Here is a 26,760-nt window from a genome sequence, read left to right on the forward strand (position 1 = left end):
TGCAAAGTCAGGGCTTTCATTTTAATTTAGTTGGAGGACATGAGTGTGAAACAGCCTTAGGTTCCCTTCCTGCAGACCCTATTCTCCTGCTTCACCACCTTTCCCCCTTCAGGCATGTTGTAGCTTCCCAAAGGCCAAGAAATTCTTTGTTTGGTTGAGTTCTAGTTCATTTGATGGTGGGGTGGATTGGTTATGGGGTTTATATGGTGGATGAAAAGAGAAAGATGTGTCCCTTTTGTATGAATATCAAAAGCAAAATTGTTTTTTTAAAACAGATTGCTGGCCAGGCCATGGTGGCTCATGCCTGTAGTCCCAGCACTTTGGGAGGCCAAGGCAGGCGGGATCACCTGAGGTTGGGAGTTCCAGACTAGTCTAACCAACATGGAGAAACCCAGTCTCTACTTAAAAAAAAAAAAAAAATTAGCCAGTTGTGGTGGTGGATGCCTGTAATCCCAGCTACTCGAGAGGCTAAGGCAGGAGAATCGCTTGAAACTGGGAGGCGGACGTTGCGGTGAGGCAAGATTGTGCCATTGCACTCCAGCCTGGGCAACAAGAATGAAACTCTGTCTTAAAAAAACAACAAAACAAAACAAAACCCAGTAGATTGCTGTGGAGATGTGTGTGTCAAGCCTTCTACCTGTTCACTTCTGTAGCCTTAAGCACTTTACCACATAGGGGTTTCGGAAAGCATTCTTCCTGCGTGGTCACTGAGGCCCAGGAAGGAAAGGGGTCCATTAATGGAAGGCAAGAACTTAAGAGTCCCAGGGGCTAGGAGACTCAGCCCCTCGATTAAGGAATGCTCTTTTCTGCTTCGGTTGGCTTTCTATGAGAGTGTTTTGAATAATAAGATATTATATAATAGATGGTGTGCCTTAACTGATGGGGAAGAATGGCATTGAAATGTTCTTCCTGATTGTTTTAAGAAAATTGCAGTGCTCTTTTTCCGAAAGATGGATGTACAGCTAAGGGCATTTTTGATGCAATATAACTTATTTTTGGAGGCCCTCTAAGATACAATGAGAAACTTTTTTCTGTTGGGGAGACTGATCTTGTCTTCTCTGTCCTGTGAGGGTTGAAAGGGGCCAAGTCAGCCCCTTTGTAAACCAAGTCAACAAATATTTCAAAGCCCTTTTTATGTCTAAGGCAGCTAGGCAGATATGTGTGGGCTCTCAATAGTCCTGAGTTTAGCCAGTTGCCTAGTTTGGGTCTAATGCCCTCTGATTCCATGTTTGCATCCACGACCAAGAAAGCCTAGAGAGAGCCTGCATGGACCTCTGTGGGTCTCCCGCCAGCAGCTGGTGAAGACGTGGCAGCTGAATTAACAGCTGCCTGTTCTGGGCCAGGGCTGCTATCTCAAGCCCCGGGGAGAGGTGTTGATCAGGCTGACAGGGCAAGAAATCCCCCTGAGCCTCAGGTTGGAAAGAAATTAGTTAAAAGTTGCTCTTAGACTCCTGAAAAATTGCTTTCAGTTTTTGCTGCCAAAAGAGAACTTCAAAAACAGGGTGTAAATTGGGTTCTTTACACTGTCTCTGTTTTTGTCACTTCCTTGCAGTTGGTGAAGGAGGGCTGGGATCCAAGCGAGCTTTGCGAGCTTTGCGGGTTCTCTTTCTGAGTTCCTCTGGAACCTGGCCTCAGGTGAAGGGGAGGTGGGGGTGGGTGGTGATCGGACAAGCCTTTGAGGTGCCTGGGACCAAGCCCCATTCCTTAGATCAAATAAATACCTTTTGTTTTTCCTGCTCACACTTTCCTCTGCCCTGGAGCCAGAGTCATAAAGAGGTGGAATTGTGAAGGTCTGCACCTGGTCGCTAGTGTGGTGGGTGGGATGGAGATCTTCCCTTGTGCTCTGCACTTCCTGCCTTTTGCTGCTGCTGCCCTGGGTGTGCAGGGGTCTGCCTGGGCTAGCCTAGGCACCTGCGGCTCTGCTGGGCCAGCCTGCCTGCCTGTCCGGTAGGGCCCTGCCTGAGCTGGGCTGTCAGCAAGCTGGTGAAACCGGCTGCACAAAGACGGATTTCGCTTCAGGCTAAGTGTTTTGTTGCTGAATCATTTGCATTCATTAAAAGTAGTGAGGGGTAAGTGATATTTAAGGCAACATGACCAGTTTGCTGGAGGCTTGGAGGCCACTGCCTTAGAACCTCATTAAGAATTCTTGGGACCTTGGAGAGCAAGGGAGCAGCTCATTCAAAGCTTGCTTAACTTTTGACTGCCTTGGGCATAGGCCAGCTACTAAAATATGAAAAATGTTTGCCCAGCAGCCCCCAGAGCTTGGCCAGACTGCCCTGGCCAAAGAAAACACACACTTACAATTCATTATTTAGCTCCTCCTGTGCGCTTGCTTGCATTTCTTCCTCTCCAGGGACCTTGCTGAGTTGGGGGCACCGGGTTGGGTAGGGGCAGGAAGGCCCCTGCATCTTTTAAGGGGAAGCTAAGCCTGAAGCCAGTACTGTCTATACTCCCTCACCCCATCCTGCCCCCACTTCCCTGGTTTATTTCAGCAGTGCCCTGCTGGTGGACTTCAGGTTTGTTTCGGAGGGTTTCCTATTTTAAACAATACCACCGCAAATATCCTTGTATCTGTCTTTGCCCTTGTGCTTGTATATCTGTAGGGCAAATTCCTGGAAGTGGAGTTGCTCTGTCAAAGGATATGAACGTGTCAAAATTACATACACGATTTTGTATTTGTTATTTTTGTGGAGAGGGAGATTATAGCTTTCATCAGATTCTTAACAGGTTTATGACCAAAAAAGTTTCTGAATCACTGTTCTGCAGTGGGCCTGTGAAATTCACACAGAATAATCTATAAAAATGGGTAAACATGGTTCAAATGTGGGGTATTGCTGGGATGATCAGATAATTTGTCATCCAAACATCCCCACCTCCATGATTACTAATTATGCCAAGATGGCCAGATAACCCAGGGTTGTTCAGGTAACTGGCAGTGTGGAAGCCCAGTGCCCACTGGAGATTTTTTTTTTAATGTTAGAATTAATGTTTTATTGTCACGCAAATGGCAACTGGGTTTATGTCTTCATATTTTATATTTTTGTAAATTAAAAAAATTACAAGTTTTTTTTTTTTTTTTTTTGAGGCGGAGTCTCGCTCTGTCGCCCGGACTGGAGTGCAGTGGCCGGATCTCAGCTCACTGCAAGCTCCGCCTCCCGGGTTTTAAATAGCCAATAGCTGGTTATGTTTTCAGAAAACATGAGTAGACTAATTCATTAATGGTGGCGTCAAGCTTTTCCTTATTGGCTCCAGAAAATTCACCCACCTTTTGTCCCTTCTTAAAAAACTGGAATGTTGGCATGCATTTGACTTCACACTCTGAAGCAACATCCTGACAGTCATCCACATCTACTTCAAGGAATACCACGTTGGAATACTTTTCAGAGAGGGAATGAAAGGCTTGATCATTTTGCAAGGCCCACACCATGTGGCTGAGAAGTCAACTACTACAAGTTTATCGCCTGCGGTGTTCAAGGCTTCCTGAAAAGCAGCCTTGCTCTCGATCTGCTTCACCATCTTTGCTGCTGGGGTCTGACGAACGGCTGTAAGGACCGATGGAAACGGATCCAAAGCACCAGACCGAGCTTCCCCACTGGAGATTTTATCCCTGATCTTTGAGACTGTGTCTGTTCTCTGTTCATCAGTTAGCGCTGATTATCTGCTGCTTTCTATTTTCTATTTTATCAGGTATGTTCTTTTTGTGGCCTGCAACTTGATGATAAGGTTGATCCAGTGGGTCAAAGTCTTGTCCTCAGTTTTCCCACACAGCCTAACCCTGCCTCAGCTGCCCAGTGGTAGCTCAAGACGTTTTTGGATTCCGGAGACCAGAATTCAGTTGAACTTTTCTGAACTCTGTTTCTTCATCTGTAGAATGGAAATGGTAATATCTGCCTCATGGGTTATGGTGAGGGTCTAGTGAGGTGTGTGTTGCAAGGTTTGCTGTCCTGGGAGGTGAACTTGAGAGACACTCAGCATGAGCCCCCAACTCCTCCTCAATATGGACTTGGGGGCCCTTAAGGCACTGCTTGCTGCCTAGATTTGTTTATTCCTCTTCTCCATTGATTAGTATGCCCTTCACTGCTCTCAAATGCATTCCCTCTCCTTTAGTCTCCTAGTTCTGGGCTTAGTTCACATCCTGTCATTTCTCTCTTGGAATGCTGCTGGAAAAAAGAAGCAAACTTTTTTTTTTTTTGAGACAGAGTCTCACTCTGTCACCTAAGCTGGAGTGTAGTGGTGCAATTTCAGCTCACTGCAACCTCCTTCTCCTGGGTTCAAGCAATTCTCCTGCCTCAGCCTCCCAAGTAGCTGGGTTTACAGGCGCCTACCACCACGCCTGGCTAATTTTTGCATTTTTAGTCGAGATGGGGTTTTGCCATGTTGTCCAGGCTGGTCTCGAACTCCTGACCTCAGGTGATCCAGCCGCCTCAGTCTCCCAAAGTGTTAGGATTACAGGAGTGAGCCACTGCATCCTGCCAAGTCAATATTTTTAAAAGTAGTAAACAGTATGCTACTAGAATTAAAAAGCAAGAAATAATCTTTGCAGATCATAAGAGGTGAAGAAACTAAATGAAATCATATTTACAACAAAGGAAGCAGCATTGTAGTACTAAAATGTGAAACAGATAAAAGCAAAGACAGATATATCAGTCATGATGATAAATTTCAGTGGAATAAGCCTCCAACTGAAATGGAGTTTAGATTGAATAAGAAAGTTTCATGTTCTTTACATGATACAAACCTATAATAATGGCAAAGTTTGTTTTATTTTTTCTAACTTTAGGCCAGTGGATTAATTTATTTTCATTTATTTCAGTCTCGTTTTTTAGGAAATAATTTAAGATTATTAATTTTCTTTTGAATATAACTTTGAAGTTAATAAATTTGAAATTAAAAATATAAAATAGATAAATCATTTAGGATCCAGTACTTAAAAAAAAAAGAAAAAAAAAAGACATGATTTTGGCATTTCTAATGTAGACAAATAAGAGGACAATAGGCAAAACAAAGAAAAAAAAGCTTTAATTTCATTCATAGCTTCACAACTATTTTTCCTTTTTTTTTTTTTTTTTTTTTTTGAGATAGTGTCTCACTCTGTCACCCAGGCTGGAGTGCAGTGGTGCAATCATGGCTCATTGCAGCCTCGACTTCCCAGACTCAAGCAGTCCTCCCACCTCAGCCCCCTGAGTAGCTGGGACTACAGGCACACACCACCATGCCTGGCTAATTAAAAAAAACTTTTTTATAGAGTCAGGGTATCGCTGTGTTGCCCAGGCTGGTCTCAAATTCCTGAACTCAAGCAGTCTGCGCAAAGTAATGGGATTACAGCCATGAGCCACTGCTTCTGGCCCACAGCTATTTCTTGAGTACATTCTAGGTACCCAGTAGGTACTAGGGATATAGATAGAGCGGGAAACGGGATGGACAATTCACTGTCCCCAGAGAGCTTACCATTTAACAGAGAGGGCTACCATTTAAGGAAGTGTTTACTAATAGTTAGAATTGTGATCATTGTGATAGGAAAATATTTTAATATTTGTCAGGGGTTACCATGTTTGGTGCTATGCTAATACATCTGTGCCAGGGGAATATAATGACTAAAATTTATTAAAGAATCTGGTTGGTTGGGCTGGGCGCAGTGGCTCATGCCTGTAATCCCAGCACTTTGGGAGGCGGAGGGGGGTGGATCACGAGGTCAGGAGATAGAGACGATCCTGACTAACATGATGAAACCCTGTTTCTACTAAAAATATAAAAAATTAGCTGGGCGTAGTGGCGACGCCTGTAGTCCCAGCTACTCGGGAGGCTGAGGCAGGAGAATGGCGTGAACCCGGGAGGCGGAGCTTGCAGTGAGCCCAGATCGCGCCCTTGTAATCCCAGCACTTTGGAAGGCCGAGGTGGGCAGATCACTTGAGTCCAGGAGTTCGAGACCAGCTTGTGAGCCTCCATCTCTCTTTTTTTTTTGAAATGGAGTTTCACTCTTGTTGTCCAGGCTGGAGTGCAGTGGCACGATTCTCCTGCCTCAGCCTCCCAGGTATCTGGGATTACAGGCATGTGCCACCACGCTTGGCTAGTTTTTTGTATTTTTAGTAGAGATTTAGGGATTACAGGTGTGAGTTACCACACCTGGCCTGAGACCCCGTCTCTTAGAAAAAAAAATCATGTCCGGGCGCGGTGACTCAGGCCTGTAATCCCAGCACTTTGGGAGGCTGAGGCAGGCGGATCACGAGGTCAGGAGATCAAGACCATCCTGGTTAACACGGTGAAACCTCGTCTCTACTAAAAATACGAAAAATTAGCCGGGCGTGGTGGCGGGCGCCTGTAGTCCCAGCTACTCGGGAGGCTGAGGCAGGAGAATGGCGTGAACCCGGGAGGCGGAGCTTGCAGTGAGCCAAGATCGTGCCACTTTGCACTCCGGCCTGGGCGACAGAGCGAGACTCCATCTCAAAAAAATTATTAGAGGATTTTTTAAAAGATGGTAGACATTACTACTTGTGACTGTTTTTCTTAGTCATATTTGAAAAAGTAGAAAATTGAATTATAATTTGATTTTTTTCAAAGACGTCTGTTAAATCTGTTTTGATTTTATATGCATTTTTGTTCTTTATAGTTTAATACTGATTTTTTGGGGAATACAGCTGAAGTTCCCAAATACTTTATAGGAGTTTATGAAATATCTTTTTTTTTTTTTTTTTTTTTGAGATGGAGTCTCGCTCTGTCGCCCAGGCTGGAGTGCAGTGGCAGGATCTCAGCTCACTGCAAGCTCCGCCTCCCGAGTTCACGCCATTCTCCTGCCTCAGCTTCCCAAGTAGCTAGGACTACAGGTGCCCGCCACCTCGCCCGGCTAGTTTATATTTTTTAGTAGAGACAGGGTTTCACCGTGTTAGCCAGGATGGTTTTGATCTTGTGACCTCGTGATCTGCCCGCCTCGGCCTCCCAAAGTGCTGGGATTACAGGCTTGAGCCACCGCGCCCGGCCTGAAATATCTTTAATTTGGCCGTGTCCAATTTATATACTTTCCAAAATACTGCAGATTATTATACAAGATCACGGGGGAAATCCAATATTCAGAGTACTCTACAAATTTGTGTGTATGTGTTTGTGTGGTTACCAGAGAACTACCAAAAACCAACTGCTTTTTAAATCCTGCTGCATAGTTCAAGTGTCTTGTCCTGACCAATCTAATGAGTTGATTAACTGGTCCTTAATACTTAACTAAATAAAAAACTAAGCAGATGTGAAAAAAAAAAAAAAAATAGAATGACTGGATAGACCAGTAACTCTTAAAAACGACTGAAAGCTAGTTGTATCAAATAGTTTTGAGGGGAAATTTTGAAAAATGTTGAAGAAGTAGAGCCTGTAAATGCTTTGTAGAGACTGTCACAGAGCCAAGGAACAGATGGACAACAGCCTGTGTGTGTCACAAAGTTGATATAGCCTTGTTCTCAAATGCTGACAGTGCAGAAAGGAAAACCACACTACTTAGAAACGTTGGTGTAAAAGTCTAATATAGAATACTCAAATTAAATCTAACACTATGATAAAGGATAATGTACCATAAAGAAGTAAAGGATGTATTCCCAAAAATGCATGGATGGCTTACCCTTTATAATTCATCAACATAAGATGTCAGAGGTGGCTGGGCATGGTGGTTAATGCCTGTAATCCCAGCACTTTGGGAGGCCGAGGTGGGCAGATCATCTGAGTTCAGGAGTTTGAGAACCAGCCCAGCCAACATGGTGAGACCCCTTTTGTACTAAAAAAAAATACAGAGCGCCACTCGACCCTCTGTGTCGTGGATTGATTGGTGTGCTTGCCTCCAACTCTGGAGGTGGGTGGTTCGAGCCATTCTGGGGAGCATCTCTTGGCCAATCCCAGCATTTTGGGAGGCTGAGGTGGGCGGATCACCTGAGGTCAAGAGTTTGAGACCAGCCTGACCAATATGGTGAAAGCCCGTCTCTACTGAAAATACAAAAATTAGCCGGGTGTGGTGGCAGGCGCCTGTAGTCCCAGCTACTTGGGAGGCTCAGACAGGAGAATTGCTTGAACCCAGGAGATGGAGGTTGCAGTGAGCCAAGACCGTGCCACCGCACTCCAGCCTGGGTGAAAGAGCAAGACTCTTGTCTCCAAAAAAAAAAAAAAATTAGCCGGTTGTGTTGGCGGGTCCCTGTAATTCCAGCTACTTGGGAGGCTGAGGTGGGAGAATTGCTTAAACCCAGGAAGTGGAGGTTGCGGTGACTTGAGATCCCACCACTGCATTCCAGCCTGGGCAACAGAGCAAGACTTTGTTCCTCCTACTACCAAAAAAAAAAAAAAAACTCAGAGGTGTCACACAATTCTCTCAAGAGAGGCAAAAATGACACTAGATACAAATTAACGTCCGTTTCTGATTAAAAAAAAAAAGCATAGCTGTCATTATACTTAAAAATGAAATGCAATGCTATTTGCATTAAAGAAGTCACTAAATGGCCAGGCGCGGTGGCTCAAGCCTGTAATCCCAGCACTTTGGGAGGCCGAGAGGGGCGGATCACGAGGCCAGGAGTTCGAGACCATCCTGGTGAACACGGTGAAACCCCGTCTCTATTAAAAAATACAAAAACTAGCCGGGCGAGGTGGCGGCGCCTATAGTCCCAGCTACTCGGGAGGCTGAGGCAGGAGAATGGCGGGAACCCAGGAGGCAGAGCTTGCAGTGAGCTGAGATCCAGCCACTGCACTCCAGCCTGGGCAACAGAGCAAGACTCCGTCTCAAAAAAAAAAAAAAAGAAGTCACTAAATTAAAATAATAAAGTCACTACTATTTATTATTCTTTTAGCTGAAATAATGCTATAAGAAAGAATATAGCCAGGTGGTGTGCACCCATAGTCCCAGCTAGTTGGGAGGCTGAGGTGGGAGGATTGCAGCCTGGACAACTGAGCAAGACCTGTCACTCACAGGAAAAAAAAGACTAAAACTCTAAATAAAGTTAATATTTTTGCAGAGGTACCTTTTTTACATGGGAAACCCGATTATCAACTGAAAAACTACTATAATCAGTGAGAGAACAGAGTCATTTGGGCAAATACAAAACCTACACAAAACCCAGAAGGTTTGCTACTTATCAGCAAGTAATCATTTAGAAAATACAACAGGAACATTTATCCATTCACAGAATCAATAAAAATAAAAACAAAAATGCTCAGGCATAAACCATTATAATGGAAATTGTATTGACAGCATCAGTAAATACCCTTCTGCCTTCTGAGTTTAAAACCAGTCGAAGGAGGTGAAAGGGAGGGAGAAAAGCAGACAGACAGACCAGGAATTGGATGAGCAAGCAACAAGGCTTTAATCTGAAGTGGATAAATGTCTTATTCATCCTTGAATTAGGCAGACTTACTCCCTTGTCATAGCAGTTCTGGAATATCAACAGGTGTGTGTGTGTGTTGTGTGTGTGTGTAGCTACCTATAAAAAATGTGTGCTTCCTGCAGGTGGAGCAGAACCCCTACTCCCAAGTGAAAGGAGGAAGGGTTGGGGTCAAATATGTCCAATCAGACATCCCCCTCCTTGGGGCTGATGGAAGGAGGTGGAGTGAGGCTGGGAGTGGTGCTTCAGTTATGTCCCCCTTTACCTGGACTGGGGAGGAGTTGTTCTTCCTTAAAACTTCCTTTGTTCTCTGAACTCACAGTGCCCAGTGCCTTTGAAGGCACTGGGCGCCTGGGGGCATGACTCTTCCCTCCAGGGAAGGGGCACAGCTGTCTGGCAGCTATTCCTGCTTCTACCTTCACTAACCACTTCACTATTCTGCTCCCACCTTCACTATTCCTTTGGTGAATCCTTCTAGGACACCTGGAGAACAGAGTAGATTTTCCCTAGAAGGCTCTCAAATAGATCAAAATAGGACAGTATTTAAATTAATTTTGAGGCAAGTCTGCACCCAGGGGTGAAAATTCTCACTCCCATCTGTTTTCTCAAATCATGTGCAAACACTTTTTCTTCTTCAGTGAAGTAGCGATTATGAACAGGAACTTTCACTGTCTTGTTCACTGCTGTGTTCTTAGTACTTAGAGCAGTGCCTGGTACATATAAGTCATTCAGTAATTTAATGACCATTCTGGAGGAGGGAGGGTGAGTGCCACATGTAATCCAGAAAATCAGATCTTATATTTCTGATCTTATTAATTACAAAATAATAATGTAACAGTAAATAAGGAAAATAAGGCAACAAAGTTGAACATAAAATGGACAATAAGAAATTTAGGACAATAAAATATCTCATGTGTTCCCCAAGTACCAATTTAAATTGAAATCTTGGTTGGGGGTGGGGAAGAAATTTAACCAGTTAAAAATGAAAAATTGCTTTATCTTCTTAAGGAGAAACAATGCTAATTAAAACAAAGTTTTTAATTATTATTTATTTATTTATGAGATGGAGTCTTGCTCTGTCACCCAGGCTGGAGTACAGTGGCATAAGCTGGGCCCACTGTAACCTCTGCCTCCCGGGAGGGAGTAATTCTCCTGCCTCAGCCTCCCAGGAAGCTGGGATTACAGGCACATGCCACCACGCCTGGCTAATTTTTGTGTTTTTAGCAGAGATGGGATTTCACCATGTTGGCCCAGGCCGGTCTTGAACTCCTGACCTGAAGTGATCCGCCTACCTCAGCCTCCCAAAGTGCTGGGATTACAGGTGTCAGCCTCCATGCCCAGCCACAAAGTATTATTTTATGTCTGTCAGGTTGACAAAGATATTAAGTATCAGTGTTGGTTAAGAAAGCATAAATTAGCACAACTTTTTTTTTTTTGAGACGGAGACTCGCTCTGTCACCCAGGCTGGAGTGCTGCAGTGGCGTGATCTCCGCTCACTGCAAGCTCCGCCTCCTGAGTTCACATCACTCTCCTGCCTCAGCCTCTCCAGTAGCTGAGATTACAGGCACTTGCTACCATGCCCAGCTAATTTTTGTATTTTTAGTAGAGATGGGCTTCACCGTGTTAGCCAGGATGGTCTCGATCTCCTGATCTCACGATCAGCCCGCCTCGGCCTCCCAAAGTGAACATTTTTTTTTAGACGGAGTCTCACTCTGTCGCCAAGGCTGAAGTGCAGTGGTGCAGTCTCGGCTCACTGCAACCTCCACCTCTCGGATTCAAGTGATTTTCCTGCCTTAGCCTCCCAAGTAGCTGGGATTATAGGCACCCACCACCACACCTGGCTAATTTTTGTATTTTTAGTAGAGAGGGGATTTCACCATATTGGCCAGGCTCGTCTTGAACTCCTGATCTCGTGATCTGCCCGTCATGGCCTCCCAAAGTGCTGGGATTACAGTTGTGAGCTACCACACCCAACCTGCACGACTTTTCTGAAGAACAATTTGTCGCTTGTCTTTTTTTTTTTTTTGAGACTCACTGTGTCGCCCAGGCTGGAGTGCAGTAGTTCGATCTCGGCTCCCTGCAACCTCCGCCTCCCAAGTTCAAGCGATTTTCCTGCCTTAGCCTCCCGAGTAGCTAGGAGTACAGGCGCCACCACGCCCAGCTAATTTTTTGTGTTTTTAGTAGAGGCGGGGTTTCACTGTGTTAGCCAGGATGGTCTTGATCTCCTGACCTCATGATCCACCCGCTTCAGCCTCCCAAAGTGCTGGGATTACAGGCATGAGCCACCGCGCCTGGCCCATTTTTTTTTTTTTTTTAAACTTATCTGGAGATAATGTCATTTGTCAAAAATTTGAAATTATATTCTCTTTGTTCCCATTCTCTTTGGAAGTCATCCTATAGAAACCCTCTCATTATCAATGTGCGTAGATGCCTGTACAGAGAATAAGAATATTCTTTGTAATGGTAAAAAAAAAAAAAAAAAAAAAAAAGGAAAACCATCTGAATGCCCATTACTAGGGTATTGGATAGATTATGGGTAATTGATACAGTGAAATAATACACAGTGGTTGAAGTGAATGAGGTAGAATTATATGAACAGACATGGAAAGACATCTGTGGTTAACTGTATAGCAAAAAAAAAAAAAAAAGCAACTTGCAGAATATCAGATATTAGAGGGTGAATTGTGCCCTCCCAAAATATATGTTGAAGTCCTAAGCCTCAGTACCTGTGAATATGACTTTATTTGGAATTAGGGTCTTTGTAGATATAACCAAGGTAAGATTAATTCATTAAGGTGAATGACGAATCCTATATGACTGCTGGCGCCCAGTGAAGAGAAGAGGCCTAGAGACAGAGGTACACTATAAGAAGACGGCTTGTGATGGCGAAGGCTGAGGTTGGAGTGATGCAGCTACAAGCCAAGGAGCACCAGGGATTGCTGCCAGCCACCAGGAGCAAGGACAGAAGCGTGTGCCCTCCAGAAGGAGCTGACCTCACCAACACTTTGATTTTGCACTTTGGCCTCCAGAGCTGTGAGAGGATAAATTTCTGTTATTTTAAGCCACCCAGTTGCGATAATTTGTTATGGCAGCCCTGGGAAACTAACAGAGCAGGTATGGCATTATCCCATAGCCATGACTTCTGTGACTGTGCCTGCCATTCTCTCCATGACAAAGAGCTTCTTCAGTCCATTTCCTACCCTAGCAACCACCTCCTTGGAAACAGGGACTCATTGTGGTTGTGATTTTTTTTGTTGGGGGACAGCCTGAGCAGGGTGGGTTTATATTTCACCTCCTTTGCCTCCTTGCCCCAAAGTGGTGTTCTAATGGCCTCTTGCTGTACTTCCTTCTCCTCCTCCTCTTAATTCTGAGCATCCTGAATTACTCAGAGTTTCCTGATCATGCCTGGTCTTTGTGCTTCTGACTTGCTCTATTTGCCAAGTCCCATTCCCTTTTTTGTTTGTTTGTATATTTGTTTTTTGAGGTAGGGTCTTGCTCGATTACCTAGGCTGGAGTGTCCTGGCACAATCACAGCTCACTGCAGCCTTGACCTCCTGGGCTCAAGGGATCCTCCTGCCTCAGCCTCCCAGGCGGCTGGGACTACAGGCTTGCACCACCATGCCTAGATAATGGAGTGTTACTGTGTTGCCCAGGCTGGTCTCGAACTCCTGGCCTCAAGTGATCTCTCTGCCTCAGCCTCCCAAAGTGCTGAGATTATAGCAGGCATGAGCCATCACACTCGCCCCTTTTCTTCATAAAACCTTATGTTGAAGACCCTTCCAAGATTCCTCCCTGACTTATATTTTATTTTTTTTTATTTTTATTTTTTGAGATGGAGTCTTGCTCTGTCACCCAGGCTGGAGTGCAGTGGTGTGATATCGACTCATGGCCACCTCGGCCTCCCAAGTAACTGGGATTACAGATGTGGCGCCCGGCTAATTTTTTGTATTTTTAGTGCAGATGGGATTTCACCATGTTGGCCAGGCTGGTGTTGAACTCCTGACCTCAAGTGATCTCCCCACCTTGGCCTCCCAAAGCGCTGGGATTACAGTTGTGAGCTACCACGCCCAGCCTCTTCCCTGAGTTTTTGTTTTTTGAGACAGAGTCGTGCTCTGTTGCCTAGTCTGGAGTGCAGTGGCATGATCTCAGCTCACTGCAACCTCCACCTCCTTTCCCAAGCGATTCTCCTGCCTCAGCCTGCTGAGTAGCTGGGACTATAGGTGTGCACCACCATGCCTGGCTAATTTACGTATTTTTAGTAGAGGTGGGTTTTCATTATGTGGGCCAGACTGGTCTCAAACTCCTGACCTCAAGGTGATCTGCTGTCCTCGACCTCCCAAAGCACTGGAATTACAGGTGTGAGCCACCTTGCCCGGCCTCCCTAACTTTTTAATCCCCTGACTTTGACTTGGATGCTTCTGTTTTGTGTCCTTTGCACCCACCCATCATCCTGTGTGATAATACATTATTGTAAAGCCTAGGGGTTAGATAGACTTTCTTCAGGCCAGAGGACCTGAGATTTGAAGCCTGCATTTGTTACTCATCAGCTATGTGATGTTTAGCAAATTGCTTTACCTTTCTTTGCCTCCATTTCCTCATCTGCATAATGGGGAGCATAGTACCTACCCCACCGGATGGGCATTAGCATTATGACAAGTTAATATGGTTAAGTGTTTGGAACAGTGATAGTAAGTGGTCAGTAAGTGATAGCTATTACTTTAATTATATGTTTACTTGCCTGACTCTCCCACTAAACTGAGACACTTAAAAGCAGTAATTGTGTGTTTCTCTCTCTGTCCCCAGTGTCTTATGAAGTATTTGGCACATGGTAGGCTCTAAGTAAATGATTGTTGAATTAATAATGATAATTAATATAATTGCCTACCAGGATCCCATATTGGGCTTTGACCCTCAGCTGGTTCCACATCATGTTGGGATAATGCTACCAAATTATGTGGCTCAGTAAAATCACCACAAATCAACCAGTATTTCCTGAGCACCTCTCATGGGCAAGGCACCTGCCATGGAGGAGACCAAGTGTGAGATCTGCACCTGTCCTCAGGAATCTTAGAATCTAGTGGTGAAGACACAGTTGTAAGCACATGAAATGTTAAATAGCAGTATTAGGGTTTTAACAGTTATTTACGGGAGTAATAGAAGATACAGAGAATGTGTGTTCACGATTATTATTTCAGTTGGTGGCACATTGTTATCTAACTTCTGTCTTGTTTTCCAATTTGTTCTAGAAAGCTGCTTGAATTTTTTTTTTTTTTTTTTTGAGACAGAGTCTCGCTCTTGTTGCCTAGGCTGGAGTGCAGTGGCACAATCTCGACTCACTGCAACCTTCACCTCCCAGGTTCAAGTGATTCTCCTGCCTCAGCCTCCTGAGTAGCTGGGACTACAGGTGCCTGCCACCATGCCAGACTAATTTTTGTATCTTTAGTAGAGACAGGGTTTCCCCACGATGGCCAGGCTGGTCACAAACTCCTGACCTCAGGTGATCCGCCTGCCTTGGGCTCCCAAAGTGCTAGGATTCTAGGCATGAACCACTGTGCCCAGACTTGTTAACTTTTCAATAATGGATTAGATGTAGAGGCTTCATCAAGTTCAGATTTGTTTTTTGTTTTTTTTTTCCCCTTCATGTGTATTTCCCTCAGTAGATACAATATCTGGTTGTCTCTTTGGAATGAGAAGCCATCACTAATCATTGCTAGATCTGTTATTTCATTAGGGAGTTGTAAAATGGTGGTATTCTGTTTATTAGCTGGAAACTTCTATAAACACAAATCTCCCCTCATTAATTGTTTGGTTACCCAGAGATATAGCTGTTCAAGAAAGGGAAGAATAAATGCTTGATTCTTTACCTGTTTTCGAAGTAATGAATTGGTTTTCGAACATTCTTCAAAGGTGGCCAGTGATAGACTTTGGGTGTTTTGTGTTAAGCATCATTGTGCACTTATGAATTTTAAACCTATTTGATGTGTTTTAGTCCATGTGGTTCTTACCCTTACAGATGCTTAAATGGTCCTATCATTGGCTGATGGGAGCCTCTTTAAGCTGAGCCTGAACCTTTTTATTTATTTTATTTTTTTAAAGACATAGGGTCTTGCTAGCCGGGCGAGGTGGCGGGCGCCTGTAGTCCCAGCTACTCGGGAGGCTGAGGCAGGAGAATGGCGTAAACCCGGGAGGCGGAGCTTGCAGTGAGCTGAGATCCGGCCACTGCACTCCAGTCTGGGCGACAGAGCGAGACTCCGTCTCAACAACAACAACAAAAAAAGACATAGGGTCTTGCTATGTTGCCCAAGCCGAACTTGAACTCCTGGGCTCAAGCAATCCTCCCACCTGAACCATTCAAGTAGCTGGGACTACAGGAGCATGGCACCATACCCAGCAGGCCTTGAATCTTTTTTTTTTCTCCTGGACCTTTTGATGAGACCTGCTAGTCTTTGCTTGTTTCCTTGTATGATAAGATGGAGTTCTAGGCTTCTCTTGTGCATTTCCTGTCCCAAAACTGGAATCAGCCAATTCTGTAAGGAGAAAGGACATAAATTTTTTAGAACATTAGTACAATATTACTAAACCATTTTCCAGAAGGGAATTATTATAATTTATATTCCCTCCAGCAAAGTAGAAGGACTATTTTCTCCATATGCTCACCAGCGTTGAGTGTTATTTTTAAAATCTTGGCCTTCATTTGATGGGTAGAAGAACTTGTTCTAATTTACATTTCTTAGATTACCAGTGCATTGGAGTATTTTCTTTTCGTTTCTTTTTTTTTTTTTTTTTTTGAGACAGAGTCTTGCTGTATCGCCCAGGCTGGAGTGCAGTGGCTTGATTTTGGCTCACTGCAACCTCCATCTCCTGGGTTCAAGTGATTCTCCTGCCTCAGTCTCCTGACTAGCTGGGATTACAGGCACGCACCACCATGCTCAGCTAATTTTCTGTTTCAGACCTGCTACCTCTGCTACCATGTGAATTTTCTTTTTGCAACAAGCCTATGAGGCCAGTACTGTTATTAGCATCTTTCATTTTATTTCTTTTGAGACGGATCTCGCTCTGTCACACAGGCTGGGATGCAGTGGCACGATCATTGCCCACTGCAGCCTCAATCTGATCTCCTGGTCTCAAGTGATACTCCCACCTCAGCCTCCTGAGTAGCTGGGACCACAGGTGCATACCACCATGCCCAGTTAATTCTTTTTTTTTTTTTTTTTTAACTTTTCAGTAGAGATGAGGTCTTACTGTGTTGCCCAGCCTGGTCTTGAACTTCTGAGCTCAAACAGTCCTCCCACCTTGGCCTCCCAAAGTGCTGGGATTGCAGGCGTGAGCCACTGTGCCTGGCCTATTAGCACCATTTTATAGATACAAAAATGAAAGCATGGAAAGGATAAACAGCTTGTCCAAGGTCATACTCTTGGTAAGTGACGGAGTGTATTTGAATATAGGTAGTCAGACTCCAGTCTCTGAACTTTTAACCTCATCTCCACCCTGCATCTACACTGTATGCCAGCGCCTTACAGTTCCAGAGGCATTTCATCCTTGTAGAGGCCCTGCAGGATAGAGAGCAGGTGTTGCTGCTAGCCAGATTGATTTATTGATTTATTTATTTATTTAGAGACGTAGTTTCCCTTTGTCACCCAGGCTGGAGTACAGTGGCGTGATCTCAGCTCACTGCAACCTCCGCCTCCCAGGTTCAAGTGATTCTCCTGCCTCAGCCTCCCAAGTGGCTGGGACTACTTGGGAGTGTCTCTTTGTCTGTGTCTCTGCATGTTGATCTCTTACCTCCTCCATCTGTCTGCCAGGGCCTGGGTCTCACACTGTCTATCTCTCTCTCTCTGTCACTCTCCCCTTCTCTCTCTTTGTCACTCTCCCCTTCTCTCTCTCAATTTCTTCTGTTCCCTTACCACCACACCTGGCTAATTTTTGTATTTTTAGTAGAGATGGGGTTTTACCATGTTGGCCAGGCTGTTCTCGAACTCCTGACCTCAGGTTATCTGCCCACCTCAGCCTCCCAAAGTGCTGGGATTACAGGTGTGAGCCACTGCACCCGGCCCCATTTTAGATTCGGGAAAACCAAGGCCTAGACAACAAGATGACTTGCTCAGAGCCAAGTCTAGGATGCAGGTCTTTCTGCCTTTGGTGGCTGGCATCAAAGTCAAATTCTTTGAGCCTTTTTTTTTTTTTTTTTTTTTTTTTAAGAATGGGGTCTCAGTCAGTGGCACAATCATAGCTCACTGTAATCTTGAATTCCTGGGCCTATGTGATCCTCTTGCCTCAGCCTCCCCGTAGCTGGGACTATAGGCATGTGCCACTACACATAGCTAGTTGTTTTTTTTTTTTTTTTTTTTTTTTTTTTTTTTTGAGACGGAGTTCGCTCTGTCGCCCAGGCTGGAGTGCAGTGGCCGGATCTCAGCTCACTGCAAGCTCCGCCTCCCGGGTTTACGCCATTCTCCTGCCTCAGCCTCCCGAGTAGCTGGGACTACAGCGCCCGCCACCTCGCCCGGCTAGTTTTCTGTATTTTTTTTAGTAGAACGGGGTTTCACCGTGTTAGCCAGGGTGGTCTTGATCTCCTGACCTCGTGATCCGCCCGTCTCGGCCTCCCAAAGTGCTGGGATTACAGGCTTGAGCCACCGCGCCGGCCTTTTTTTTTTTTTTAGAGGCAGGGTTTTGCTATGCTGCTTAGACTGGTCTTGAATTCCTGAGCTCCTCCCATCTCAGCCTCCCAAAGTGCTCTTTGATACTCTTCAGAACAGTATTGTCCCTAGACAGATACAAACAGGGTATTTTCCTGTGCTGGGTATGGTGGCTCACACCTGTAATCCCAGCACTTTGGGAGGCTGAGGCGAATGGATTCCTTGAGGCCAGGAGTTTGAGTTCGAGCCTAACCAACATGGTGAAACCCCATCTTTACTAAAAATACAAAAATTAGCCAGATGTGGTGGCGCTTGCCTGTAGTCCCAGCTACTGGGGAGCCTGAGGCAGGAGAATCACTTGAGCCCAGGAGGTGGAGGTTGCCGTGAGCCAAGATCACACCTCTGCGCTCCAGCCTGGGTGACAGAGTGGTACTCCAGCGCAAAAAAAAAAAAAGTGTTTTTCTTTTCCCTCTTCCCTCTGGGGTCTGGTGAACACAAGGGTTTTACCTAAGACTTTTCTGGGCACAGTTATTTCTTTCTGGCCCTAGGGAGGGCCAGAAGAAGGGCCCTCTTGGAGCTGGGTATGTGCCTGCCTTTGGGATCTCACAGTCAGAGAGGCCTGGCCCTTTCTGGAAGCTGAGTGCTTTGCCCTTGCTTAAGGAGCAGCAACTTAAGCTCCAAAAGCAGCAGGACTGCTGGGTCAGGGATTCTGGAAAAGTTGGATGGAAACTGCTCTGCTGTTGTCTCATTTCTGGCCTAATGGCTCAGACCATTTTAGATGTCAGGAAGTGTAACAGTACGGTGCATTTATTGATGAATAATGGATGAGCCCAGGGAAGGTACTGTACTCTTCCTGGTGAATTATTTACCAGGAGCCTCTAATTTGAGGGCTCTCCATTATAAAGGGTCTGAATCTGGTGTATATATAGAGCCTCCACCCCTCTCTTTCACTCCCTCCCACCTTCCACCAACAGACAAGCTGTAACCTTCAGGATCTAGTGTTACCCTGGGCAGCCCTGAGGCCTGTGGCCCGGGACTCAGTCTGGAGTCCCTGCGGCTGCTGGGGACTCCCTGGTGGGAGGGGGTGGGCAGGGCCCCTGCTACTGGAAACAGAAGAGACCTGCCAGGGGCAGCTGGGGTAAATGTGGGGCTGGGGCCTGCCCTGCAGGCATGGGGAGCGCTGTGCATGCACGCGTGCGTGTGTGTCACATGTGCTGCTATTTCTTGTCCCTTTGTCTCTGTCTCTCTATGATTCTATGTTACTTGATCTCTGTCTCTCAGTTTCTCTCTGTCTGTGTCTCTGCATGTTGATCTCTCACCACCTCCATCTGTCTGCCAGGGCCTGGGTCTCACATTGTCTGTCTGTCTGTGTCTCTCTCTCTCTCTCTCTGTCAGTCTCCCCTTCTCTGTCTCTCTCAATTTCTTCTGTTCCCTTATCTCATCTCCCTGTCTCCCTCTGTTTCTCCCTCTGTCTGTCTCCTGTCTGTCTCTGTGTGACTTTGGAGGTCCATAAGAGGCACCCCCTGGAATGGGGGCACAGCCAGTTCCTGACTTGAGTGAAGCCAGATCTCAGTGCCTTCCGGACCTTGACTGAAAGATCAAGGGAGTAAGCATGAAATAAACTTGAGGTTTTTTGTCATTTTTTTGGCTATTCAGTTCAGTGATTGCATCAGCCACCCCTAGGAGCCCTTTTCTCAGCCGTCCGTGTGTGCTTTATGCTTTATGTTTCCCCTTGAAGTGGGTTGTCCTTAAGCTTTTGGCATCTGGTGATGAGTTGCAAGATTTTTGGTGCTTTTAAAAATAACTTATTTGGGAGGCCTAGGCAGGCAGATTGCCTGAGGTCAGGAGTTCGAGACCAGCCTGACCAACATGGTGAAACCTTGTCTCGACTAAAAATACAAAAAAATTAGCAGGGCGTGGTGGCGCATGCCTGTAATCCCAGCTACTCAGGAGGCTGAGGCAGGAGAATCACTTGAACCTGGGAGGCGGAGGTTGCAGTGAGCCGAGATCTCGCCGTTGCACTCCAGCCTGGGCAACAAGAGCTAGACTTTGTCTCAGAACAAAACAAAACAAAAACACTTTACAAGGAGTTGCTTCTGTCCTTTATTCATCAGTTTGTATTTTTTTCATCTATTGTTACTGATTAGAAGATTAAAATATTTATTTTATGTCTTTAGCCAGAATACTTTTTCTAAACAGCTGATTTTTTAAAAAGTATGACTCTTTTTTGGTTATTTTCCTTAAAAATAAAGGACCAATCATTAGTAATGTAGTTAAGAGATTAAGATTAATGCATTAAAATATGCGTTAATATTTAAAATATAAACATATTAGGAAGTTTATATTTTAAGCAGTAAAATGGAGTTTGCAAGGAGTCTAGGAAGTATCTGGGAATATCTGATGGTTTGACCGTAACCGAGCAGGTGGCCTGTCCCCGTCCCCCGACACCCCCAGGGCTCACCTAATAACACTGGCTTGACTCCACTACCTGTGAGTAATATTTGAGCAACAACCTTGGTTGCAGCTGATGGCTCCTGCAAGATCTCTTCTCCTCATCTCTGGTGCATTGTTATCTCAACATTTTCCCAGCCACAGAGATGGCTGTGAGGAGAGCTTATGATGGGAGGAGCAGGTCTGCCTTCAGAAAGGGGCAGTGGGGGCCGGGTGTGGTGGCTCACACCTATAATCCCAGCACTTTGGGAGGCCGAGATGGGTGGATTGCTTGAGGTCAGAAGTTCAAGACCAGCCACAGCCAACATGGAAAAACCCTGTTTGTACCAAAAATACAAAAATTAGCTGGGCGCCGTTGGGGGTGTCAGCTACTTGGGAGGCTGAGGTGGGAGAATTGCTTGAGCCCAGGAGGCGGAGGTTGCAGTGAGCCAAGATTGTGCCACTGCACTCCAACCTGGCTGACAGAGAGATACTCCATCTCAAAAAAAAAAAAAAAAAAAAAAAAATGAAGGGGGCAGTGGGCCCTATGCAAAATCCCGCTCCCATGCCCCTCTCCCATGGACCTGGGTCCAGGAGTGTTCCCTTGCCCCTCCAAGCTCGTGGCTCTTCTAAGCACCCTCCAGCCCCCTCCCTCAGTCTGGAGCCTTCTCTTTGTGTCCCAGGTTGGGCCTAAAGTCTAGTCTTATAGGCCTGAGTGGAGCAACCCCCTTGTAAGAACCCCTCCCCAGAAAGAAGAGTTGGTTTCCAGAAACAGCTGTTACCCAGACAGGTGGAGACACTGTGTTCCCCAAAGGAAGGGTAGCAGGAGGGGTCTTTGAGAGAGGGTCTGTGGCTCTGCTCCCGGCCAGCTGGCCAGTCGTGAGAAGGGATGACCAGGCTGCCCAGGGGCATGTTCGCCTCCTGCACATGTGCTAACATTGCCTCATGTCCCCGCAGCCCGCTGCCACAGGCCCTGGGCGGCTCGTGCTTTCCACATCACAACATAGCAAAGTGATTTCCTCACATTCCCCACTCTTGTCTGCTCCGGGAAGTGGTTTGCAGAACGCTTCTAAATATAAAAGTATGAGACTGATTCTTTCTCTTATCCCTTTGAAACCAGCCGAGGTCCAGCCTCTAGTCACTTTTTGGGCTTGAGTGGAGAAGGAAGAAGGCCAGGAAAAGCTGGTTTTGTGTGTGTGTGTGTGTGTGCGTGCATATGTATACATGTGCATGTGACCAGGTTCTGAGGATACCCAGAGGAGTGGTGGAAACAGACGAGGGTGAGTAGATGATAGAGGCCAGGGCTGGGTGCTAGGGCATGCAGAGAAGAGGCTGTAGACTTCAACTATGTTTTTATTTGTTTGTAATTATGTATTTATTTATTTTTTGAGACTGAGCCTCGCTGTATCGCCCAGGCTGGAGTGCAGTGGTGCGACCTTGGCTCACTGCAACCTTCGCCTCCCGGGTTCAAGCGATTCTCCTGCCTCAGCCTCCTGAGTAGCTGGGATTATAGGTGCCCAACACTACACCTGGCTAATTTTTGTATTTTTAGTAGAGACGGGATTTCACCATGTTGTCCAGGCTGGTCTTAAACTCCTGAACTGAGGTGATCTGCCCACTTCAGCCTCCCAAAGTGCTGGGATTACTGTCAGGCGTGAGCCACTGCACCTGCCCTAGACTTCAACTGTGGACAGCTCTGTTCTGTCACCTGTTTAAAAGAGCATTCATTTGCATCTCCCCCAAAAAGCTCAATACGTAAATCTACTGGGGAGAAGAGCAGGATGTAGGAGAAGGCCACAGAGAAGGATCCTCAAAACATAGTGCTGAGTATGAACAATGAGTAGGGAGCAGGTGAGAGATCTTGCAGGACTGTTAACATGAGTAAGTTCCACCTGCCGGTGGAACACCAGTTGCATTTTACAAGAGCACATGCAAACAAAAGGACTCATGTGAAACACAATAGATTGGTTGTGGAGGGAATGCGGGTACCAGGGAATTAATGAGTGAAATGAGAAGCAGCCAGTGCGGCATCACAGAAAGAAGGCAGACTTGGGAGTCAGACAGACCCAGGGGCGGCTCCTGAGCCTGCCATTTACTGGGGCATCCTTGACTCCAGTTTCCTTGTCTTTAAAATGAGGCTGATGGTGTTGAGGGTTCTCTGGATCAGAAATGTGTCCTCTAGGCCAGACGCGGTGGTTCACGCCAGTCCCAGTCTTCACCAGGTGGGAGGCAGAGCACTTTGGGAGCCCAAGGCGGGCAGATCACCTGAGGTCAGGAGTTTGGGACCAGCCAACATGGTGAAACCCTGTCTCTACTAAAAATACAAAAAATTAGCCAGGCTTGGTGGCGGGCGCCTGTAATCCCAGCTACTGAGGCGGCTGAGGCAGGAGAGTTGCTTGAACCTGGGAGGCGGAGGTTGCAGTGAGCCAAGATCATGCCATTGCACTCCAGCCTGGGCAACAAGAGCAAAACTCCATAAAAAAAAAAAAAAAAAAAAGATAAGAAAAGAAAGAAATGTGTCCTCTATCAGTCAGAATCCTATGAATTAAAAAAAGAAGAAGAAAAAGCAGTGTGTCTGTACACAGGCTCTGGCAAGAAGCAGGCAGTCAGAGGAACCAGGGCAGCCAGAAGCAGGTGGTCAGATGGACCTTTTTTTTTTTTGAGGATGGAACTGTTTCTCTCTGTGATTCAGTACAGTAGTCACCAGCCACCTATGGCCCCTGAGCACTGGACGTGTGGCTAGTGTTACCGAGGAAATGAATTTTCAATTTTATTTTATTTAAATTAAATTTAGGCTGGGCACATTGGCTCATGCCTGTAATCCCAGTACTTTGGGAGGCCGAGGTGGGTGAATCACCTGAGGTCGGGAGTTCCAGACCAGTCTGGCCAACATGGTGAAACCCCGTCTCTACTAAAAATATAAAAATTAGCTGGGTGTGGTGGCGAGCACCTGTAATCCCAGCCACTTGGGGTTGAGGCAGGAGAATCGCTTGAACTCAGGAGGCAGAGGTTGCAGTGAGCTGAGATTGTGCCACTGTATAATCTGCCTGGGCGACAGAGTGAGACTGTCTTGAAAAAATAAATAAATAAATAAATAAATTTAAATAGCCTCATGTCACTAGGGCTATCATATTGGACAGAGCGGGTTTAAGGAATATTTTAACTTTCTCTCTCTCTCTCTCTCTCTCTCTCTCTCTCTCTATATATATATATATATATTTTTTTTTTTTTTTTTTGGAGACAGGGTCTTGCTCTGTCATCCAGGCTGCAGTGACGTGATCTTGGCTCACTGCAACCTCCACCTCCCGGGTTCCAGCCATCCTCTCACTTCCGCCTCCCAAGTAGCTGGGACGACAGGTGGGTGCCACCACATTTGGCTTATTTTTTGTAGAGATGGGGTTTCATCATGTTGCCCAGGCTGGTCTCGAACTCCTGGGCTCAAGCGATCCTTCTCTCTCGGCTTCCCAAAGTGTTGAGATTACAGGTATGAGCCACCACAACCAGGCTATTTTAACTTCTTAGAAGCCAGAGAAGATTTTCCTTACTGTATGGGATTGAGGCCACCTATCCCCAAGGGTAGGGTGGATGAGTCAGGGTTGGGTGCAGGCAGGGTGTAAAGGGCATCCTCCCCACCACCAGGAATTTGGGGTGAACTGCCATGGCCACTCTGGTCAGGTCTGCAGGCTGTGCTTCTCAGCCTGGATTATTGGTGTCCCAGGCAGGAGACAGAGATGGGTGAAAAAGGATCGTAAATTGGAATTTATCAGAGTTTTCTGAGCCTGTTTTGAAAATTAATAATTAAACTATGGCCACAGCCAGTCCAAGGTAGTGGTCCTGGCCTGTCTAGTTCACCCCCTGCCTCTGTGGGAAGGACCCTGGGAAGCTGGCTCCCAGGCTCCACCCTGGCACCGTTCTCCATGGTGGACTCTGAGGGATCCTGCACATTGGAACCCCTGGGAGTCAGAGACCTGGGAGCACTCTGGGTCTGAACCCCTCCAATGAATGGCTGTGGAGCCCACAGCAAATCTCTTCCATCTTCCCTGGGTGATCAGGGGCTGGACTCCTTGTCCTCTTGGATCACTGGGAGCACTGGCTGAGCACCACAGAGGTCTTCCTGAGGCTGAGCTCATGGCATATTTCCCCGTCTCCTGTTCCAGCAGCCCTGTTGCCTCCCCTGGGATGTATATTATTTCTGCAGGCTCCTCACTGGCATCTTCAGGAGACAGCTGGCTGCTGTCTGTCTCTCTCCTCTCGGGGCCAAGGATGGATTTGGGGCCAGATCCGTTCCCAGGCATGGAGGGTGCTGAGAACTTGTGGTTCCCCTTGGCAATTCTGTTCCAGGTCCTCCTCCCTGCATTCACCTTTGGAAGGGATCTCCTTAGTCCGAGGGCTTTTGAATCTTGGGTTTCACAGTTCCTTAGAATTTCTGGGGTTTTTAACTTTCTTGAAAAATAGGCAGACTTTTGTGCATCTATACTTAATGTGAATTTCATTTAAATACCATAGGGAGGGACTGTAGGCTGATAAAGCATTACTAAAATTGGTTTCAAGGCTACCATTTTCCAAGTGAGAAAACTGAGACTCAGAGAGTAAAATTAAGTTGGCCAAGATGGATAAATGTAGATGTAGGACAATATTTCAGGTCAGATGAACACTTGAGTGACTTCATTCCCCCACACATGCTCTCAGGGTATTTACTGCATGTCCCAGGCACCAGAGGGGCACAGATGTCTCACACTGGGCACAAATGTCTACCCTTCCCTCCAGCTTACTAGCTTGGGGGATAAAGCTCTCAGTCACAGCAGAGGCAAGAGTGTCAGGGTATCCCAGGCAATGAGATTTCAGTGCAAGTGTGTGGCCAAGGAAGGAGATGGCAAAGACAGGTCTCCTGGGGAGGCTGCGCAGGATTGAGCCGAGGAACAGGGCAGCTCATCAGAATGATGCTGAATCCCTGTTTGCAGCCCCCAGGTGCCTCAGATCCCACACACCTGCTGTTTGTTAGGTCACTCTTAATCCCTCCCAGGCCTGGTGCTGCGTTTACTAAGTGGGCTCTGAGGCTTGGCTGTGCGGATGGTGGGGGAGATTCTGGGGAATGGGCCCCCGTTTCTGTAACTACTTCTGCGATTCATTGCAGCCAGTCCAGCGTTAGGTCTTGGTGACTGTTCAGTTGCATGCTTTCATTTCTGTACTTTTACAGATAGGATTGCCTGGGAGGAAGTGGTGATTGGCCAGGGTCACCCTGATTAGTGACTGTATCAAACCAGAACCCAGGTTTCCCTAACATATGTTCCTTTCATCTCATCGCTCCACCTCACTCCAGCTGCGTTTTTCGTTCATTGCTACTTCCTAAGAGACTCCACAGCCATTTAAGGGTCACTAAGGGCAAGAGGCATGTACGGGGTACAACCTTCCACCCCCAGAAGAAAACAGGCAGGGGCCAGGGGCTGATGGTGACCCCTGGCTGGGGAGCACCTTACGCCATGTGCCACGTTTCTGGCCTTTTTTTTTTTTTTTTTTTTTTTTTGAGTATGTTGCTCAGTCCGAACTCCTGGCCTCAAGGGATCCTCTTGCCCCATCCTCCCAAGCTGCTGGGATTACAGGCGCTGTGCCTGACTCAGCTGGCTGGCATTTTTGTCTCTCCATGCTTGGATACCACCACATGATGCCGGACCCAAGGCCTTACTCCTGCCGTTAGAGGTTAATCTGCCCCCTCCAGGGCCTCCTGGGAGTGGGACAGGCAAGTCTGAGTTTCGGTTTTCATCCGAGATCTAAGAGCTGGCCTGCTAAATTGTTTCTGCCCCAGTCCTTGGTGATCCTGTTCTGTTTCTCTAATCTGGATGTGGGAACCTCTCCAGATACTGATATTAAGTCCCAGGATAGGAAAACTCAGCAGGGTCCTTGGCTGTGCTCCCTCTTGCCCTGCTTAGGGCAAGGGCCGGGATGGATTTTGGAGGGCTGCTGTTGGTGAACCTGGGGCCTTTTATAGACCCTGGGAAGACAGAAGTGAAGCAGAATTTTGTGCTCTGCAGCTTACTGGGTCTTGGAATCAGCTTGTCCATCTTCAGCGACCTCTGAACCCTTATGCTCTGGGCCCACCATCAGACAGTCTGGATTGCTTGCACTGAAACCGCATACAGTGTACTGGTAGTAGTCGGGGGAGACATTCTAAATCCTCAGAGTCACAAATACCCCGGCAACATTTTGTGTTTCTGCCAATGTGAGTGAAAGGGAGATGACTGAACTTACTGTTCATTCAAGTGACATTCCTGCAGTGATTGAGACTGTTCTTCAAAACATTACAAATGTGGCCAGGCGTGGTGGTGGCTCATACCTGTAATCCCAGCACTTTGGGAGGC

General features: G+C 46.4%; 1 protein-coding gene and 1 pseudogene across 4 annotated transcripts in view; one reads left to right on the top strand and one right to left on the bottom strand.

The window, feature by feature from the left end:
- The window catches only part of PTK7 (protein tyrosine kinase 7 (inactive)), an 83,944-nt gene that overhangs the window by 17,780 nt on the left and 39,404 nt on the right, over positions 1 to 26,760 (top strand). The window contains exon 1 of one of the 4 annotated variants that reach the window (XM_033217203.1): positions 21,606 to 21,684. The exons of the other annotated variants lie outside the window; for them this stretch is intronic. Coding sequence (XP_033073094.1) covers positions 21,621 to 21,684 — 64 coding nt within the window. The 5' untranslated portion in view covers positions 21,606 to 21,620. Of the gene's footprint in view, positions 1 to 21,605; positions 21,685 to 26,760 lie in introns of those variants that run through there. 4 annotated transcript variants of the gene reach the window in all.
- On the bottom strand, positions 3,173 to 3,610 carry LOC117087249 (annotated as a pseudogene).

This window comes from Trachypithecus francoisi, unplaced genomic scaffold, assembly GCF_009764315.1.
Source record: "Trachypithecus francoisi isolate TF-2019V2 unplaced genomic scaffold, Tfra_2.0 Lachesis_group10, whole genome shotgun sequence".
Classification (NCBI taxonomy): domain Eukaryota; kingdom Metazoa; phylum Chordata; class Mammalia; order Primates; family Cercopithecidae; genus Trachypithecus; species Trachypithecus francoisi.